Source organism: Ciconia boyciana, chromosome 23, assembly GCF_034638445.1.
Source record: "Ciconia boyciana chromosome 23, ASM3463844v1, whole genome shotgun sequence".
Taxonomy (NCBI): Eukaryota; Metazoa; Chordata; class Aves; order Ciconiiformes; family Ciconiidae; genus Ciconia; species Ciconia boyciana.
This window is the reverse complement of record NC_132956.1, coordinates 5590564-5611329: the sequence shown is the minus strand read 5'-3', so window position 1 is coordinate 5611329 and position 20766 is coordinate 5590564. Positions and strand designations below refer to the sequence as shown.

Below are 20766 nucleotides of genomic sequence, written 5' to 3'. Positions count from 1 at the left end.
TCAGAAGGTGAAAAGCGTTTTTATTATTAACAACATCAAAGAGTTCTTGGGTTTTAATCATTCAGAAATACCTTCTGCACATGCAGTTGAAGTCTATCAGCAACAGAGGAATTTCAGGATTTAAAATGGCACATATAGGCCCTACATGATGGAAATGCTGATGTATTTGTAGCACACATGACAGAGATTTAATTTCTGAAAGACTGATTTTGCAATTAAACTGGACCTTGCTTTGCTTAGACAGAACCGGTCAGTTTGGTATTAAAAGTGAATAGCAAAATCATGTGCTACCTCTTTCAGGAAACACAGATGGCCTCATGAAGCTGGTTTTCTGCCGAGAAAACTTGATGCACTGTAGGAGCTCTTAGAGAGGATTTCACATGAACGAAGAAAAGGTAGGAAGTCTTGAAACAAAAGGCTCAAATAGGGACCCTGGAAGCTGACTCTCATCTCTTCCACCAGCAGAATAAGGTAAATGTCTAGGGCTTTGGCTAGGAGGGTGGGGATCACTGCCAACTTCTACCTCTGTGGCCTGGCAAAAGTTTGCCACCCTGAAGGAAAACTTGAGAGACGAGAGGCTTAAAACATTCTATAGGCCAGAGAAGCAGGAAAAAACCAAACCATTGGACATAAAGTATACGGAGAGTCATTACTACCGCAGAGCAGGGCAGAACTGCAGGCAGGTGTGAAATGGAAGAGAATCGGTATGAGGAGGCAACTGCTTCTTCAGGAGTCAAAACATGAGACTGCAAGTGAGCCTGTGAATATGCAGATTAATGAACCAAACCTCCTGCTACATGTGGCCTACAAGAGCTACAAATTGCTGCCACAGCTCTAAGACACCAGTAACAGCCAGGGAGGGCCCGGCCATGGAGAGATTTCTGGCCTGTGACAAATGACCCCATCTCACAATCGCAGTACTCAGACTGCCTGCTAGGGAGAGAACCTGGGTCCTTATAAGGGTCTCTTGTCAACATCTAGAAGTAATTAATGGAACAAACAGACATTATTTTTCTTTTGCGGTTCACCTTTGTGCTAGAGCTTTTCCTTACAACATCACATGTCTAAAGCAATGGACGGACTGGGCTGGATTGAGGCTAGTGGGAAAAGTTCTGTGGCTGGGTGCTAGGATGTCTCTTGCTGCCCAGCTCTTTGATTTGAAGGAGGTCGAAAAGGTCTTGTGGGTTCCAGTTACCCTTTGGGGTCTTCACATACTGCAGCAAATCCAGCTGCTTTAACGGGGGGAAGCCCTGCTCTTCTTCCATCAGTTCCAGCAGCTGCTTCATCAGGCTTGAAGTCTCGTCTCTGCTGATGCTGTTGTAGAGATCTGAGGGATCTTGGCTCTTCTGAGAATCCCCCATGGCATTTGAAAGTGAAATATCCCTGCTGCTGGCTGTGTGCACGCTACCTAGGGCATTGTGGAGCCACATCAGGCGCTTCAGCCCTTGAAATGCCCTCCCTTTGTCATGCATGAGCTGATGCTCCGTCACTGCTCTTTTACTGCAACGGGAGGAAAGAGTTAGTTAGGAAACAAGCACAGCCGGATCTAAGCTCCTCTTTCAAACAGCGCTGATTTACATCCATCAATCTTAGATGCTTCTCTAAGCTGAGGAAGGAGCATTGGTGGTGTCCACACATGATGTGGAGGACAGCCCCGAGGTGAGGCTAGTAGTGCTGGTGCCCACAGCCAGCCTGAGCCTGGCAAAGCCCGCAGCATCGGCACTCCCACGCAGGCTGGCTCGGGCAGCCTGTGAGGCAGCCAGTTCCTGAAGATGGGAAGCTGAAACACTATGCCATTCCCAAAAGGTATGCCTTGAATTTGTCACTGCAGAGACAGTGACAAAATTACCTTAGCAGGAATAAAGAGCTCTTACAGAGATTTGGCCTTTCCCAAATTTGGGTTCTTTTCAGAGGTTAAATACCAGAATAAAATGCCCTTTTCATGACCTTAGTGTTCCAGGATTGTTGGGTTTGTTTCTTTCCTTCCAGAGCTGTACGTCAGGAGTAATTTAACAGAAATCAGTGGTGTCCATGAAATGAAAACAAATCCTTATTTTCCTCAGATATACCAAAAATTTTGAGCCAAATATAACTGGGGAGGGCAGGCTGATTCTGGGATGCAAATATTTCTGGATTTCAGGCTGTTTAGATAACAGCTAACTGCAGCTATAGACTCCCACTGCAGATTTGGATCTGAATGGGAACCTAAATACGGAATTTTAGTACGTGCCATTTCCATGGCTTGTGTTGAACATCCTTGGTTTGCTACACTGTGTTTAAAAGCATCCACTGAAATGTGGTATATGTTACACATCTAAAAATGCAATTGGTCTAATTTTATACTGCATAGAGGGCTATGTAAAATGTTGCCATATCAAATGTATAGAATTTTCCTTCCACCATGCCCTGGAGTAAATGACAGCAGTGGAGAATACAGCCCATTAAATCAAAGTCTTCTAACGATACTAAGTAAAAGGATGATATTGCTTACTTTTCAGTGTCTTGACACGTTGCAAAACAGGCAAAAAAAAGAATTGCCAAAAATGTAACCGTCTGCAGAGATCTCTGGGGCAGGAACATTTTCTCTCTTCTTTAAATCTGCTCCACGGGACAAGAAGCTGACAGTATGATCAAATATCTTTTTTTCTCTGTTCCTTCTTTCACCTGACAAAATTAATTTCAGCCTTTAAGCACTGGTAAAAGCGGAGCATTGTACTATGGTACATCATCCCAGGACCTCCCAGAACATCAGATGTGTGGATTTGTAACATATACCAGTAAAAGATTAATAGATTTCATAGTATATTTCTACATTTCCTTGCTAAGAGTCCTAGATCTCCTTTTCCACTCTTGCCTCTCAATATACTGCTTCCCACTCTTGTGCATTTGCAAGCACAGGAGATAATTTCATTTAGAACTGGCAAGAGACCTTCCTGATAAAACCTTAGCAGAAAATTAACAAAAAGATTGGGATTGCTGCCTAAGAAATCTGTCACAAAACTCTGAGAAGAGTTTAAGACTGGACCATGCAGATCAAGTTCAAAGGTGTACTCAGCCCTGGGATTTGGACCGTTATTAAAACAACCTTTTCCACAAGCAATACAAGTGCTGACATCCGAATCTGCCACTGCGCGAGTGTCCTGCTTTCAGCTGGGATAGAGTTAATTTTTTTCCTCGTAACTGGTATAGTGCTGCGTTTTGGATTTTAGTATGAGAATAATATTGGTAACACGCTGATGTTTTGGCTGTTGCTAAGGCGTGTTTACACCGGTCAAGGACTTTGCAGCTTCCCTTGCTCTGCCAGGTGCACAAGGAACTGGGAGGGGGAACAGCCAGGATAGTTGATCCAAACTGGCCAAAGGGCTATTCCATACCATATGGCATCATGCTCAGTATAGAAACTGGGGGAGTTGGCCAGGGGGCAGCGGTCGCTGCTCGGGGATGGGATGGGCATCGGTTGGCAGGTGGTGAGCAGTTGTTATCACTTTTTTTTTTTTCCTTGGGTTTTGTTCCTCTCTCGCTCTCTTGTTGTTTTCATTCTCATTACAATTTTTTTTGTTGTTCAAATTATTAAACTGTTCTTATCTCAACCCACGAGTTTTCTTACTTTTGCTCTCCCGATTCTCTCCCCCATCCCACCGGGGGGGGAGGGTGAGCGAGCAGCTGTGTGGTGCTTAATTGCCGACTGGGGCTAAAGCACAACGAGGATGATTAATATTAGACTGATACTGGATTTCTTTTCTGTAAAGAACTGGATTTCTGGCTTAGGGAAATGACAACTAGAAAATGTCACTGTGCAATGATTATTTTCGTCTAAGTAATAACTGCATTCAGTTATATATCTGCTCCTGGCATTGGTACGCCTCTATCTACCCATCCTTTCAACCCCACCGCTCCTTTATCGCCAGGTCTATCATTGAAATGTCTGCATTTTTTACACTAATGACTGTACCCTGCTTTTAGGATTGGCTCCAGCCTGTCCCTTTAGTTATTTACTAGAAATCCTGTATTAATTGTTACATCAAAACCTAGATGGACAACAAAACAAAAGTTGCAGCATTTACATTGTTATGTAAGAATAGTAAAGATATGTTCCCGTATAACGAGGCTACTAATTTTTTTAAGAAATGCTTCTTTTTGTGCAGAAGCAGTTTGGGTTAATAAAAAATTCAGCACCTCCTCAAATGAATTTTCTTTATACTAACTTGAATATTGAATTGTCAGTGACTGGATAGAAAGGCAAATTATATCATACATTTGGTTGTAAAAATTAAGCTTTTCTTAATAAACTCTACTCCACTAATTTGTGAGTAATTTCCTTGGACAATACGTTCAAATTAAACTAGGCATGAAAGAACAAATAGGTACTAGTTCCAATTTTAAAATTTATGTATTAAATACAGACATATACACATAAATATACATATAGATATATGTGTACTTACGTGCTGTATATTATTTTAGGTTATGCTAACGTAGAACTCCTGCTTATACATAACAGATAAGCTATACTTTACTATTGTTATCAACAATAAACTATGTATTAATTAAAAAGCACCTTCCAGTCACAAAAGTAACATCACCTACTTACCGTTGATCTTGTAGAGATCACAGTGAAGTTCTGATCTGCAGAGATGTGTCTCCTTGCCAGTCTTGTCGTGATGTTCCAGTTGCAATGACAACAAGTGCCTTTCACCTTCTTTTATACCTGCCCAGAAACCACCAAAACAATAGAAATGATCTCTACAGCACTTTGTGACTAAGGCCTTTCCTCTCGTGTGAGTGAAATGAGACAGCTCCCTGTTTCCAGTGACAATAAATCTTGGATTCTAAAATGTTCTGTTCAGCTGTGACTAAGGAAAAGATCACAAGCTTGTGGACAGTTTCTTACTGCTTTGCTGTCTCTCCTGCTTTGTGAGAACTTTTTATTCTAACACAGCGTTCCTGTGCCCCAAGATGATGGAAAAGGGATATTCAAACCTGTTGTTCCAGGGTTGATCAGGAAAAATGTCTCTGGTATGCAAAAGAGGTCTCCCTCCTTTGCTGTCCTCATGGACCCACATAGAGGACACTAATGTTGCGTAGCAGGAATCTGAATCAACAATACTGATGAACTCTGTAATGCCAGTTGTCAGACAATTAGCAAAATGGGACAGTTACTAGCAGAAAATCTAAATGAGGAGTTGGTAAATAAGATCCCACTGGATTTTAATGTTCAGTACAAATTTCATTTAAATCCACTGATTGTACAGTAAATATATTTGGTTTATATCTTGGAAACCAGGGAGATACGGAGAAGGCTTATCAACTGACTAAACAGTAAAAATGCAAGTAGTAGCTCAGGCCAAAAGCCAAATTCTGATATGCTTTGAAACCATAGGAGTTGATGCCGTGTGAGGTTTGATACTCGCTCCATCATCTCTAACTAGGTGACTTCAACAGAATTTGCATACTCAGGATGTGGCTGGAGCATTAGGCTGAAACACTAGTCTATTTAAGAGGACTAGTTCCTATTTCTCTAAGTGAAAGAAAGAGAATGCCTTTGTCATCTCTGAGGAAAAATTCCCTGGAAAGACTGAAGAGATAATTTGCTTAGTGTTACCAGAAGCTACCAATTCTTTTCACATAGGTACAGCCATACCTTCCCGTTAAACCCATCTCAGGTGGACGCACACACGTTGTCCAAACAGAGGCAGGCCCTGTTAGCAGTGCTCGCACAACCTCATCTATTCTCGCAGCTTCTATGGACATCAAATTGCTTTTTATTAAATTCCTCATGATGGCTTATTTTGAGCCCCGCTATTTCAGAGCAATCAAATAAGCATTCCTGATTTCATTATGTGAGTCCCAATTGTTAAGGAGAGTGTCACTCATTAAAGAGAACAAAGTGAGGAACTTTAATCACCAATTAAAGATGACATTTGTTAAATGTTGGTAAAACAGGCGTGCTTCGCATCTTAGTTTCCAGGGTAGCAGTTACACTGCAGTTACACTGAATTATCTGCCTGTGAAACCAAGGTTTCTTAGTTACATCTTTGAGGACTAATAAGCATTGGCCAAAGTCATGTCCAAAACATCTGGTCCAATTCATCCTTGAACTTTTCAAGTCTCCATTATATAATAGGTTTTCATTGAATGCAGTTACTGGCATCTCCAGCGGAAGAACTAATACCGCATTAATCCCAGTGACTGCAGGCGGGCCAGAGACACCGCAATGGGGTCAGTCAATGGGCACTTGAAGCATTCTGTAATGGCCAAACCACATTGCCGTGGCTACGCTCTTCCACTGGATATTTCTTTCCACCCAAGGACTTAGAAGAAGTCAAAATAACCCTGGACATTACTTTGTAACATCTCCTTGAGAGGCGCATGTGAGGATGGACTGCAATGAAGTTATGATATGTCTTTGAGAAGCAGCCGGCACAGAGTTACCAGCACTAGCAGCGCAGTAGGGAAGAGATGCTTGCAGGGATTGATTTCCATGGTTTGCAGTATTTCTAAAGGAAATATAAAATGTGTTGATTGCACAGCTTATACCACAGCCACACACATAGTCGTTAATATTTCTATGATGGGAACATTGCTAATTTCACAAGGAGAAATTGTACAAACAGCACTACCAGGTGATATTTTTAGCTGGTATAGATTAATCTCTGCAAGAGCCCTGAACAGCGTAGAGCCAACTAAGAGCCCGTTTTGCCAGGGAAGTAACCAGCAAACCCGGCTGATTGGAGTTTGCTTACCTCGGGGCCTCCCTCCAAGCACACTTGGAGCTATCAAAGGTTTTAGCCTTGGCTTCAAAGCCTTTGCTCCCACCCTCCGGTTTTTCCTGGTCTTAAAGCCTGACTTCGCAGGAGAGGGTGCCTTGGCTGTTCAATCCCCTTTTTCAGCAGGAGTGTTCGAGCGAGGAGGGCTGTGCAAATTATGCTTTCCCAGTGAGTGATTCTTTTGTTTTGCTTTCCAGTCCTCTCCCCGGGGAGCCAGGTGGGGGAGGAAGGGAATATGGCTTGCTGCAGAGCATGAAAGAAAAAGGAAAGAGAAAGCCTGGAGGCCCAGTTGAGGGGGAAGGAGGAATGGGGGGAGGGAACAGAAAGCAAAGCAAATGTGCAAATAGCCTCGTTAGGGCAAGGGGGATCCTCTGCCTGGGATTTGAAAACTTAATTAGACAAAGACTGCACTGCATCCCTCTATCTGTAGGGAGAGGGACGGAAAGATCTGATGATTTTTTTCCACGTGTTCTCTGTTACTCACTACTAACAGGAGCGTGGGCTCCAGAAGGCTTCGTGCTTCTCCAATGTAAAAATTGAGTTTGTTTTTTTGGATTGGGTTGTTTTTCTCCCCCCTAACTGCTGTTAGCCTAACAGACTACAGTTCATATGAGCTGCTCAGTGCGGTGCGTGGAAAGGACACCGCCCTGGTGAGAGGAAACTGTTTGACCACACTTGGATGGTGAACGTAGTTCCCCTGAGCTGCTGGTGCAGCAGCTGCTAATGAATGGCTGCTCTCCCTTCCTGGCCTCCCTAATTGAGAGATCAGAGGAAATGACACCTCGCAGCAAACGCGGAGGCCACGAAGGCTTTGCACCACCACACCCACATCACTTGGCACGACAGGGGCCATCACTAGCCCTCTGCCCTGGGAGGAAGGAGCCAGCAGCAGCATCACCTCAGTAACCATTTAAAGGAGATGAAATTTAGGTCCTTGAGAGAGCAGGCTCCAGGCTTCCCCTCGGTTTGGGTGCTTATAGCTCTTCAGTATCACCTTCTGATTGCTGGGGGGGACAGACTTGTGCAATCCGGAGAGGCGTAGGTAGTCGCATTTAGGGGAGATAGGCTCCAGGGCCAGCGTCTAGGCTGCGTGGGCAGTTTTAAATCCTGGCCCCTAAGCCACTACGTACTGCATCATCCCAGAGAGAACTCCCATCTTCCAGGGGATTAAAATTAGAGTTGAACAGCAGTGAGTCAGGCTCACTGTTTGAATTTTCCATTTTCTGATCTCAAGCCAGATTTACAGAAGTGCCTGAGACTCACAGCTCTGAACACAGTAGCAAGGGTAAGTGTTTTGTCCTGCAAAACCTGTCCCGGAGCCAAGCCTGGGGCTGCCTCTTTCTTTTTCCTTCCCAAAATATTCTCCAGATGGAATATTTTCTGTGTGCAAAACAAATTCAGGTGAAGCTGAGACAAAGCCTCCAGTCCCTTGTGCTGCTTCTGTAACCCCCACTGGGCTCCCTGAGTTTATCCCTGGTTCGACAGCGTTGTAGTATGCCTGGAGAAGCCTGCTGAGAACCTCGACTGAGCAGAAACAAAATAAAAGGAGGGGTATCTCCCAGTGCCATGGGGCCTGCCCGCCCTGGGAGGGAGCTCGCTGGGACCTGCCCCTGCGAGAAGAGAATGCCGCCATCTGGTGCCCACGCCTCGGTTTGGCTGGGCCGGGGACAGGGGTGGGCAGGTGGGTGCTGACCCCAGGTGAGTGGAGGGCTGTGGTTCAGGGGCAGCCCCAAATCCTGCCGGAGAAGCAGGGGAGCCCTGATGTTACCTGGGAATTGGCTCTCTTGTCCCCAGCCTAGAGGGCTTTATGCTAGAGAGGATGCCCAGTCGCTCATGTCTGTAGGACCAAGAAGGTGTTTCTGAAAGGTCCAAGTTGGCCAAGAGCTGGTCTGGATTTCTGATTTCTTTCTAGTGCCAGCAAACGGTGTACTGGCCCTGAGGGAGAGCGGTGTGTCAGTCTGCCACCATGCAGAGGTCGTGGGGCTCCCAGCACAGGGTCTGGGGTTCTGATTAATACCCAGTCCTCAGATGTAAAAGATGTAGGAGGAGGTGGGACCCCAACAATGGCAGAAGGCTCACACCTGGAAAGATGGGGATGAAGGTTGAGGAGCTAAGAGTCTCCAAATGACATGTCATTCCAGTAAATGGACTTCTTGCAGAATGATCCCGAAGTGCTTCAGTCTTGGGCATCCTGTGTCCCTGCACTGGATGCCGAGTGTGTCTTAGTTTAGGCCTATGAGGTATAAATTACAGTCTCTTGTTCCACTCTCCCTTTACTTAAGGTCTGAGGCACAACTAAAAGCTTTCACAGTGTAAAAATTTGTACATTTTCAAAGTGAGGGAATAGGGGAACAGGGACTTGTACCCTGTAAACAGAAGAGCAGTCGTGGCAGGAATAAGCTTACACGAGCTGGTTGTAACATATCTAAAGATCAGACAAGTGTAAGTCACTGTTTCTTTAGAAAATAGCCTTCATCAAGATTAGTCTATTGGCAGGATGTGAAAATGAGTTAAATCCACAAGAACTTCACAAGCAGCTAGCTGAGGTATGACTACGTGCGTTCAGTTTTCTGACTGAAGTAAAGGCCCGTCCCCTCAGACCAGTTCCTGTTGTGTATGCGTAATGACATTTCCTAGCAAAAGACCTTTCTGTAGATATAATCATGCCAGTAAATAAGTGTTTTTGCTATTGTCTAGTTTCGCTTGAGGAGCAACTCTTAAGAGATCCTATTGCTGATAGAAATACTCTTCAATAAATATTGTCTGTCTCCCTCAGTATCCCTTAAATTTGACTCACGTGCCTGAGGTTTCTTCCAAACCGTAACGGCTAGAATATGTTCATTTTCTTATATGAGATTTAAATCTCAGAAACCATGACAGCAGCCTGAATATAACACCTTACTTCTTGTCAGTGTGGTCATGAATTCTGGTCACACAGATAACTGTGCTCTGCTGTAATTGTGCAGGCGTTAGGTGCCTTTTCAATCTAGTCTTGGCCAACCTGTTTAAAGTAGATCTGGTTTGTTTGTAAGGTCCATGTTCTCTCCTTGCTTTTACGGAATATCTGATGAATGTAAAAGTTCTGTACATCTCATAAATACTGGACACAAATGGTATTTTCTTACTGCAAAAGCAAGAGAGTTGCAATGCAGCAGAATTTTTCAAACTATCTTATGAACTTGCAATGAGGAAAAAAGTAATGTAACACAATGCAGCTTTCCTATACGTATACATGTACACATATATAGTGACGCTCAGAGTTGATTCAGGGTATCATCTTTCAGAGGACAACCAAAATGCTGACTTTTGAATTACTGAAGTGCTGGGTGGCTGTGTTGGGGCATCCTAAAACCAACTGTGGAAATAGGTTGGGGTTTTGGCTGAATACAGTTGCCTCTGTTCTGACCTCTGCCTTTTGTCATAGTTATGTGCCACGTTTAGTTTCTTTTCTTCAATCTAGAAACTAGATTGAAGGGTGATTGAACACCAAAAGCAAACTGAAAATGGATTATGTTTGGATGACATGCTTTTTACGGCATGTGATTTATAAAGCATGGTGATGGGCCTAAGCCCATGTAAGAAGTGCCTTGAATAGAACAGGTAGTATATCCTACATGAGTGCTGAATGCCCTGTTTACTTTGCAGGAGGTGAACCTACTTCTGAATAAATCCTTTGTTGCCAAGTCTGTCATCTGTAATTATTTTCATATGTCATGTGTAACGTTGGTGTGAAGTTAAAAGATCTGTTAAGATTACAAGGTTGTCCGAGTTGCTCTCTAACTAATGTTTGGTTGTTTTGGTTTCTTTTTTTTTAAATACTCATTATTGCAAAACTTAAATCATGTTTCAGATATATATTATGTGACGTGATGCAGGGTCTAGTTAATGTTGCAAACACCAATCGAGAAGGGAGGCGAGCATGGGAAATCACCATCTCAGAGAAGTCATAAAGTGAAATGGCTGAACAGCCCCAAGTCAGCTTTGAATTATTTCCTTTCTTTGTGCTGCCTCAGGAAATTAACCATCAGCTAACTTAGATTACAATGCATTAGTTTAATTAAAAGCAGGTAACTGTCAGATAACTGCACACAGGATATAGTTTAGAGCATCAGTTACCTCAAAATCCTTGTTGGTTTTCTGTCCCTTGGCCAATTTTGACGCTTGGGAGGATTTTACTGAGACGAGGCTCTTAAAAATAATGAGGGATGCTGCAAAAGATTTTGGAAAATTCTAATAAATTATATCAGCTGGTTGTCTTTAATTCCAGTAATTTTTTTTAGATGCTGGTACAATTCTAGTAGACTGAGGATGCCCCATCCTCTGCACAGTTCCTGCTTGGAAAACACAGTGCACGTGCATTAATTTGTACTCAAAATGCCTTATCAAAGGCATTTGTACTCAAAATGCCTACTCAAAGTATTATTAATTATACTTGTACCAGATAAATATGTTGTTTGGCCCAAGTCAAAAAGGTACGGTCTGGATTAAACACAACCTACAGATATGGCTGCAAAGTGACGTTTGGGAAGTTATTGCAGCAACAGCGCTGGATGGGTTTCTCACATTACCTGATAATGCAAAACAAGAGGTTTGTTATCTAAGGCAACCCCTCTGGAGCAAGTTTTTTTTAAACTGGTGTTAAAACTCCTATGTCCTAGCTAAATGTATGAGAGTTTAGCAAAGCACGTCAACACCACTAACAATGCCCTCTGTAACCAAAATTCCTCAGTTCAAATCGAGTGCTGCAAAACATCACTCTTCTGTGCCTCAGTAGGCGGAAGCCCAGACATAAAATTTACCAAAAACTATGGGTTAACACCGGTTTGCTCAACACATTTATTTAAAGGCCCTACCCATGGGGAAAACTGGCCATTAGTGAATCGAAGCTTTCATACATGTAAAATGCTACTTGATGAGGACACGATGCTTAAAAAACACGGCCTGAATGTATCCCACTGGGTCAGAAAGACGTAACAAGAAAAGAAAACCTTCTTTTTCCTTTTTAGCCAACAAAACAGCCTCCTTGTGTGTGTTGCCGTTTCCTGATTTCAGAGACCTGAAGTCTTCCCTCGATCATCAGTTTCTAAAGCGAAATTTTGGGCGAGAGGAGGGGAAGATCTCTCCGGCGGAGCGGCCGCAGGGCTCCCGCTGTTGTCGCTGAGAAGAAGCCCGCCCGCCGCCGTTTGGGGCCGCGCGGAGGCGGCGGGATGAAGCGAGTTGTCAATCAGCGGAACGGCACCCTCTGATTTGCTGCCGGGTGGCATCACGTGGGAGCGGGCTACCAGTATATAAGGGCGGGCGGGGTAGGCGCCCGCCGCCATTTTGTCCAGTGAGGAAAAGCGGAGCGGGAGTCTCGTTGAGGGTCGAGTCGGCTACGAATTTAGCGCGGGCTCCCTTCGCGCGCCCTCCCTCTTAGCATCGGTGAGGATCTTCACCTCGGAGGGCGGGGGGGAGGCGGCACCCGCGGTCTCGGTCCCTGGCAGGGCGGATGGAAGCGGCGGGGCCCGGTGGCGGCAAACAAAGAGCAGCCGCCATTTTGTAAAGCTGGGCCGCGGGCGGTGGCTGCCGCCACGCTGAGGAAAGCCGGGCGGGGAGAAGGCGGGTAGGCCACGGATTGCTTTGAAGAGCCCGCTCGCCGTCTTTTCTCCGCGGCTGTGGCCAGTGAGGCGAGGTGCGGCTGGGCGGGAGGTGCCGCGGGGGTGGTGTGTCGCCTTCCCGCCCGCTCCGGGGGAGCGCTGGTTCCTCACGCATTGCTGAGGAGACGCTCTGGAGGGATTCCCGGAGCGCTCCCGGCGTGGCCTCCGCCGGAGATGGCGCTGCTTCTCCCCCCAGCATGTGCAGCTTCCCCCGACTCCCGCTCCGAGAACAATGGAGCCCTTCTCCCGCGCAGCGCTCCCCCTGCAGGCCCGGCCCCCGCTGTAAGCCAGGGGCAGGGGAGAGGGGCGCAGAGAAGCATCCCCCTTCGAAGTTGGGGGCCTTCCAAGTAAACGGAATTCTTTGAAGTAGTGAATTTTAATCACGGTTACGATATAGCAGCTAGGTTTTGTGTTTGTTTTGAACACTCTCCTCCTGCCCCTCCCCCCGCCCCTTCCACACAGGTTAATGTTTCTATCATGTCGGATCATACAGCTGTTGAAGTTTCTGGGAAAAGCAATCAACAGAATTACTTCCCTCGTAAGTGAATAAACACTTGCTGTGTGTTAAATATACATGAGCCTTTTTTTTTGTCCTAGCAATGCATCGTGACTCTTGTCCGCTGGACTGCAAGGTTTATGTGGGTAACCTTGGAAACAATGGCAACAAAACTGAATTAGAGCGAGCTTTTGGCTACTATGGACCACTGCGCAGTGTATGGGTGGCGAGAAATCCTCCTGGTTTTGCCTTTGTGGAATTTGAAGATCCACGAGATGCAGCTGATGCAGTAAGAGAACTAGATGGAAGGTAAAATGTGCTTTTTGCGTGATTGGCTTGCCTGGTGAAAATATGAGAAATTGTGGGTAGTGATACAGTTTAAATTGGGAAGCTTCAAGTGGCAAAACCAAGGACTTGACACATTTGTTATGCAATATTTATTCGTACGGTGCTATAAGTCTTTCTTAATAGTGCAGGAATAGCACTGGGACAGTTAATTTTACATTTTGGAGTTGGGCTCCCAAGTTAGACATGACTTGGACCTCTTGGTGCGCAGTAAAATTCAAGATGGTGTTACTATAAAGAGGCAAAACTGATCAGGGAGACTCCTTGGTTCCTTCTCTGCCTGCTTTAATAGCATGGCAAGCTTTCAGAAGTGGCCCAACCTTTTGTCTGTCACACTGGAGGCTACTTTTTTAGACTCTGAATACTGTGTACTTGGACTAGAGTGTATACACAGAATATTTTTCCCCTTGTTGTCTAGTCCTTTTCCCTCCCTTGATTCTATAGGTTTTCTTCTGCACGCCAGCTCGTCCCTAGACATGCTAACTGATGTCAATCTCTTCCCAGAACCCTCTGTGGGTGTCGTGTCAGAGTGGAGCTCTCCAATGGTGAGAAACGGAGTCGGAACCGTGGTCCACCTCCATCCTGGGGCAGGCGTCCTCGAGATGACTATCGCAGAAGAAGTCCTCCTCCTCGTCGCAGGTACTCTAGGTCAGAGTATGCTCATAGAGCTGTTGGCACTATTACCACTTAGCGTCCTAGAAGCAGGCTTTTTAAAAGCATGTTGATGGATAACATTCATCTATCTGATCACAATTTGGAGATGGCAAATGCTAAAAAAAAAAGAAACAAACCCCAAAACCCCACAAAATCGAGGTGAACTTAAGTTGTGTTGAATGTTGGCTTTTGTCCTTAGGTCACTGTGCCAGTTGGTAGTCAGTGCCCTCTATCCTGGACTTACCCTCGTTCCTCCTAAAATCTGCTCATCTTCTAGTCACACTTTCCCTTTCTTCCCCATACTTCAACTTAGGCTGTTCCTTTCCTTTATTCCATAGTGGCAAAACATGACATACAGCAGCTTAGCATTTCCATACAGATGTGTTTCTCTGCTTTGTTTGCACAATTTAAATACTTTCCAAGTAGGCAGCTGTTTAGTAATAGCTCAAGTAACAGTTGCTCTAAACATCTAGAGTCTTTACACTTTAGTGTTAGTTTGCAATTAAAACATCGTGTGATGATCCTGTCACTTGAGGTTTGCAAACCCAGCTCTAGAATATAGCAGGATTTTTGGTAACTGACACGTTCTTGGACCCAGACTAGCTGGTCTGGCGGTTTAAGTCTGCAACGTGGTTTTTGCAGGACTGAATTTACCTGTTGCAGGTGAGTGAAGTCCTCACAAGTCAGGGTTTCAAGCTTACCCTTTTGCTGTTGAAAAATAACACATTAGGAGTATTTGTTAGCTAATAGATGGTTGTACTGATGGCTTGTTTTTCATTTTTTTTATGCTTTTTGGTCCATCTATTAATAAAAATGAACCCGTTACAGAGTCACCATCATGTCTCTTCTCACCACCCTCTGAGTCTGCATTAGCCAGTCAACTAGCCCTTTCAGCGTCATGTGACCAGCGCGCCCCATTCAGCTTGGCTGGTGTCGTTTCACATGACCCAGGCATGGCCAGTCGTCAGGTTGCACCGCCCTTTGGTTCCCGAGCATGCTGTTTTCTCTCAGCCTTCTCTCCAACCTTAACCAAATCGGCAGCAGCCACCTCGACCGCCCACACATTCCCGGCCAATCAGCTCAGCTGTTTATTTACCAAATGTCTTCACAACAACTACAGCAGCAGCCTTCGGCTAACAAAAAAGCAGGAAAAATCCACAACACCCCCTTCGCCAACCAACTAAATACAACGCAACATCTGGCAAAACCTTTTCAGCAAATTCTTCTTGGCAGTCAGTCCGGCAGCCTCACCTCACCATTTCTAGCTTGTTGAAACCAAAAACTAGTAAGTTTTTCCTGCTTATACAGTTTACTGCTGGTTAAAATAAGGAGTAAGCGGCTTATAAGTAATTACTTTTCTCAATCAAAGGCTGGCTGTGCATAATTGAGTGGTAACGTACATATGTTGCTTGAGAAAACTTTTAAGGGTGATATGGAAGCTCTTACACTGTGAATAACGTAAAAAACAATATATTTGCATGTGAGATGCCAAACTAAATTTTTAATAAAGCTCTAACAAACTTAGCTTTTCCTTGCCAGAAAAATCCTATCACCTTTAAATGGTTTTACTAACAGTTTTCAAAACTTAAAACAATTACTTTTTGGGATGAACTGGGCCGAGCTAAGGTTACTTTTATTTTTTATTTTTTTTAAAAGAAAATAGTCTAAACACACTCTATGGCATTAAAAATGACAATCACAGATATGCAGTTCTAATGTAGCACTTAATGGCATTATCAATATTGACACTGAGCTCATTTTCACTTTTTTTCCACTTGGTATCTCTTATGTCTTGTCATGGACCTTTTTGGCTTGCATGGGTTCCAAAACATTTGGTCTGTGCTATTTTTTTTGGAACCACTTGTGGGACTTTGGTGTGGTGTTCTGGGCAGTGTATTTAGTTGAAATGGAAAGTGTTGCATTGGACAACTCTGCTATGAAGCATTCTTAGTTAAAGCGAATTCGTGGTTGGAAACGTGCTGTTCACACTGAGCTTTGATTTACTGCCTAATCTTTCCATGCCTTTTACTGGATGATGGATGCCAGTTATTCTTGGCACGTTCCCTGGGCCCAACAGTGAGTTTGACAAGTTGGGAAATGCCTCGCCCCGTTAATGCTGAAAGAATTGATAAAAAGCCTCACATTTCTTTTTCTGGTTCTAGATCACCGCGAAGGAGAAGCTTTTCTCGTAGCCGCAGCAGGTATGCATCAGTTAATTACAGACTGGACAGCTTTGTCCAGAAGGTTTAAAAAGAAACAGCCAGCTTCATTTTTGGTCTGTATGCATTAATAGACTCCAGGGTAGGCACTGGGATTCGGCAGAAGGGAGAAATGGGCCCGCTTCTGTCATACCGCTTGCCTGGAGTTAATATATTTACACAGCTAGCTGAGATTCCAGGGTCATCAGTTGAAGGATATCAAGAATGGAAGTAATGAAGTTTTTCTGTTCTGCAGCTGCCCAAGGTTCCTCTCCTCCAGATACTGTGAGCCACAAATACAGCTGATAAGAAACATAGTGAGCGTGTTCTGCTGTTGCGTACTGCAGAGTGTTAGGTGGTAATGACCCAGCGGTGTAACACAGTTTTATGTTGGGATCTTTGAATTTCCAGAGTTCGTAGGTGATTTTTATATTCTTGTAGCATAGGGTGCTGCATTACTGGATGGGATGTGTAAGTATACGTGGACAGGCTGTGTTAGTGGAGGCATGGTCACTTGCAGTCTGACTCTGAACAGATTTAAGCGGCTGCAAAGGAATAGATGCCTGTTCACACCACAGCTTAAGCTGTGTTGTGTGGCTCAAGCTGATTAATCTTACCTGATGGAAAAGCTAATACCATAATCTTTAACAGGTTTCCCCTGGTTGAGTAGTTAACCTTAACTTCCTGAAGGGAAGCTCTTCAGATAGCCTTGTTAGCCTAATTAGTTCAGTGTTGCTTTGACACTGTAATCATCTTGCTTTGTAATCTTCAACAGGTCCCTCTCCAGAGACAGAAGAAGAGAGAGATCGCTCTCACGGGAGAGGAATCACAAGCCTTCTCGTTCGTTTTCCAGGTCTCGCAGGTAGGATGAGTCTTAGAGTGGTTGCGTGTTTTGACTAAACCTGTAAAAATGATTGTTTCCATGTCTTAGCAACACTGAAACAGGTTGTGGTGGAGATCATCTCTTGCTCCTTAACAATGTTCTTTACCTTAAAGAATTAAATACCCAGTTTTATTAAAGGAGCAGTACTTCTAAAATGCTTAAATGTCATCTACTGAGTTGGGCTGGGGGGTGTTGAAGCAAAAGCTGCTGCTCTTGGCACCTGGAAACTAACACATCTTTTTTTCCTCAGTCGCTCCAGGTCAAATGAGAGGAAATAGGACTCTGAGAAGGAGCTGTGTACAGGAAGTCGTTAGATCTGAGGACGGGAGGAGTATGTACAGAACATTGTTTTGTTTTGAAACTTCATGAAGCTTGGTGCATTTTTAAAATGTTTTAGCTGTTGAACTTGCTTTGTTCCTTGTATCTTGTAACAGGTGGCAAATGTAAAGATGTGAATCTGTATATGGTTCTGAGCAGAAGATCATATGATTTGTAATATTAATCACTTTACAATGTACCATTCTACATAATTTTTTGTTTGTGTTGAACAGTAAGCAGTTTCTCGCATAGATAGTGTTTCTGGTCTGGACGTGCCGGGGTATGTTTGGCTGGGATTCAGCTTTTGGGAGGAGGTGTGCAATGAAGATGTGTTCATTGCGGAAGTGTGGCTGTGAGTGGTGTTCGCCTGTGCAGAACAAGGTGTAGATGCTTCATAGTACAGTTCTCGGAAACGGTCAGGAGCGTCGAGCCAGTGGCATGTGAAGGGAATGACTGAGCTGCAGTTTTATCCAGAGCTCTAGTTCTGACTTCCATTACCTGGAACGGAGCTGCTTTATATTATGTGAAATATAAATTTTTAGCCGTAGGGTCAGTTAATTTTGTACTTCATGTGACTAGAGTACTTAAGTAGATGACCATCTATTCCAGAACCTCTGAATAGACCAAATACACAGCAGAACTGACAACTGGAGTGGATGTGTTGAGTGTGTAATGGTACATTGTAAAAGTTATGAATTAAACATTTCTTTACTGTACAAGAATTTTCATGTCACTTGTAAAATGTCTTTTGTGAGATCCTTGGGATTAAAGTTTTGGTTACAACTTGTTGTTCAGTATTTAACTTGAGTACCTGCTCTATACATTCGCTTTGCAGGGCGTGCACTTGAGTCTTGTGGTGCAGCTCGGTTCAAATCAAATGCGCTCTGCAGTACGGAGTAAAATGGCACTCGCCACATCTCGCTGTGACACCTGCAACAGTAAATGTTCAGATGCTGTTGTACCTTGGCGAGGGCAGGGCCTCACATTGTCACTGGTGTCTAATGCCAGCGCTACAAAGGCAGCCTAGGGGAGCTTAGCAGGCGCTAGGTTGACTTCTCACCTCACAGCGAGCTCTGTGAAAACTGAGCTGGAGATTCAAAGGTTCACAACACTTTTTTTTTTTTGCATCCTGGATGTGGGTCTGTAGCAGCATTTAAGGTATTCTTCATGTTTCAGTTTTGAAATCGCTGGTCTGTAAACTGAAGCTTTGCATGAAGATTTCACTCGCAGTGTAAAACCATGGTGTGGCTTGAGCGTGACTGGCACTCGCAAAGGGCCTAATGCCTCCTTTTTTCCCTGTATCCAAAAGAAGTTGAGCTGCATCACTTTCCATCATGTGCATTTAGATTAAATCCACCATACTGAACAGTCTTGTGGTTTAATTTCCTTCACTTGCGGTATCCAGGCGGGGACAAGATGATGGCAAAGCTGTGATGGAAAGAAATTCTTGCCTGGAAACGAGCAGTGTGGACAATACATGGTTCATCACAGTCAGCAGCTGAGGCGGAGGTGTTGCCATCTTGGCTGCTGAGGTGTAGTGTTGATTTATTTATTTTTTCTAAACTACTTAGTACTATTTGTGGCTGCACTCAATTATCTTAAAGGTCTTTTCCAACCAAAATGATCCTATGATTCTCTTGACTAGCAGTTTAACAGCCCTGGGCCCAAACAGCTTGTTGTGGTACCAGCACAACCACCCTCCTGTTCACTGAAAAGCGGGGAGGCTGCAGGTGCTGCAAAAGGTATGCGCAGCCCTAAATCATCTTCAACTGGGAGCGTGGTGAGCTTAGAAGGTACAGAAAAACATATTGGCTCTGCTCCTTGCCTGTGTGGCCTGATGAAGTTATGTTTACGTGATGATCGATACTGCTGCGCTGCTGCTGCTCAGGGTGGAAGTTCAGTCGACCTGTAGTCCTTGGCGCAGAGCTGGGCAGTTAGTCTCTTCTGTGCCTTTGGCAGTGTTCTCTTGGGAAAGCGGGGCTTCTGCATCGGCCGGGGTGTGTGGGAAGGGCTGGGCTCACGGCCAAGCCGGGACTCGGAGGCCGTTGGCGCGGTGGCTGCCGCTGCATGCTGTGGCGGCTCCCCAGCAGAGGTCGGGGTGGCCTCATCAGCCGAACGGGGCTCCTGCCCTGCTGATTCCGACTCAGGTTTGGTCTCAAAATGTTGACAGACCAGCTCCTCTGGGGATGTTTGTATTTGACAAAAGGCAGCCAAGGCCTGAGATGATATCATGTGCCACAGGCAGCTGTGTTCCCTTTTTTAATATGTGCTTCTCCCAGGGTTTGATTTGTGGAAGGATTGCAGCTCATGTTGCCTGGGAGCCAGCCGCTCTGCTGGCACGTCGGTTCCTCTTGTGGTTATGCAGGGGGAGGGAACGGCAGGGGACAAGTAGCCTTTGGTAGTTTCAACTACTGAGGGGAAAGGAGGGACAGAAATGTGAAGCGCTAGAGACGGCGTACACTGCAGGGAAGCAGGTTGTGGTTTTCAGGCATGAGGGAGTCTGCAGAACTGGGAATATTTATCAGTTTCAGGTTTCTGACTTTGTAGTTTACTCCTCAGCTGAACAAAGAAGTCGGCCCTTAGGCTGGATCAGAACTGCTGTTTCACAGCAGACTACTGGTTTTATGTAATCAGGTGGGGTTTTGATGGGGAACAAAATCAGCAGCTTCTAGAGAAAGATGGGAAATGGGTAAATACTGGCTGTGTACAGCCCATCTTCCAGGGTATAATGAGCAAGTGTTATTTTTAATCTAGCAGCACGTTCTCGGATTTAAGGCTTCCAGTTTGCTTCTCTCGGAGGGTGACCAGCCTGGGAGCACTATTGACAGGGCGAGCATTGTGGCTTGTCTTTAAAAAGTCTACTCTGAAATTAAATTTACAAGGAAGTGCTTGTGTTGACCTTCCAAGGCCAGGAACATCCCTCACCTCTCCCCAAAGATTCTTAAACCAGGAAGAGCTGCTAAGCGATCTGTCCTGGCAAGAAGAGGCCAGACAGACGCTGTCCAGTGGTTCCTTGGCAGAACTAGGTGCCTCGCACCTCATCCTCGGAGACAGCCCTGCTCTGAAGACTCCCGAGTGACGGGGGAATCTCTTCTGTCTGCTACTTCCTAAACTGTCTCGGGGCCGGGTTTCATGGTGCTCACACAGATGTGTTAAGCGGCATTTCTAATTTGGGGAGAAGTTTAGCTGCCTCCGCTTTTGCCCGGCAAAAGCATCCTGAGGTTAATACTGCCTGAGCTCCTCAGACGCTCATCAGCGCAGTATCTAAGCGCATTAAACGATGTAACTACCCTCTGTTCATGTGCGGTTTGGTCTTTTCTCACACTCTCCCTAGGGAGAGTATTGTGTGCAAATGGTTTTGCGAAGAAAGGGATTGTTTTTTTCTTTTTATGTACATGCTGCTCTTTGTTTATGGCAGAGAAGATCATTTTAAGAATGTGCCTCGCACTTAAAACAGAAAATAGAGAGG

The 20766-nt window shown here is 44.8% G+C and overlaps 2 protein-coding genes across 3 annotated transcripts; one reads left to right on the top strand and one right to left on the bottom strand.

Moving 5' to 3' along the window:
* Positions 1-756: 756 nt before the first annotated feature.
* On the bottom strand, positions 757-12613 carry LOC140643201 (parathyroid hormone 4-like). Its single transcript, XM_072844700.1, has 4 exons — positions 11756-12613; positions 4592-4708; positions 2492-2664; positions 757-1500 (listed from the first exon to the last, which is right to left on the bottom strand). The coding sequence occupies exons 3-4, from the start codon at positions 2578-2580 to the stop codon at positions 1098-1100; spliced, it is 492 nt and encodes a 163-aa protein (XP_072700801.1). The 5' UTR covers positions 2581-2664; positions 4592-4708; positions 11756-12613; the 3' UTR covers positions 757-1097.
* SRSF3 (serine and arginine rich splicing factor 3) lies at positions 12078-18080 on the top strand. 2 transcript variants are annotated; one of them, XM_072844698.1, is made up of 6 exons: positions 12078-12188; positions 13001-13208; positions 13749-13883; positions 16061-16099; positions 16872-16958; positions 17230-18080. In XM_072844698.1, the coding sequence occupies exons 2-6, from the start codon at positions 13003-13005 to the stop codon at positions 17255-17257; spliced, it is 495 nt and encodes a 164-aa protein (XP_072700799.1). In that variant the 5' UTR covers positions 12078-12188; positions 13001-13002; the 3' UTR covers positions 17258-18080. The 2 variants fall into 2 exon arrangements, with proteins under 2 accessions (XP_072700799.1, XP_072700798.1); XM_072844697.1 differs by having other exon boundaries at positions 13749-13892.
* Positions 18081-20766: the final 2686 nt, after the last annotated feature.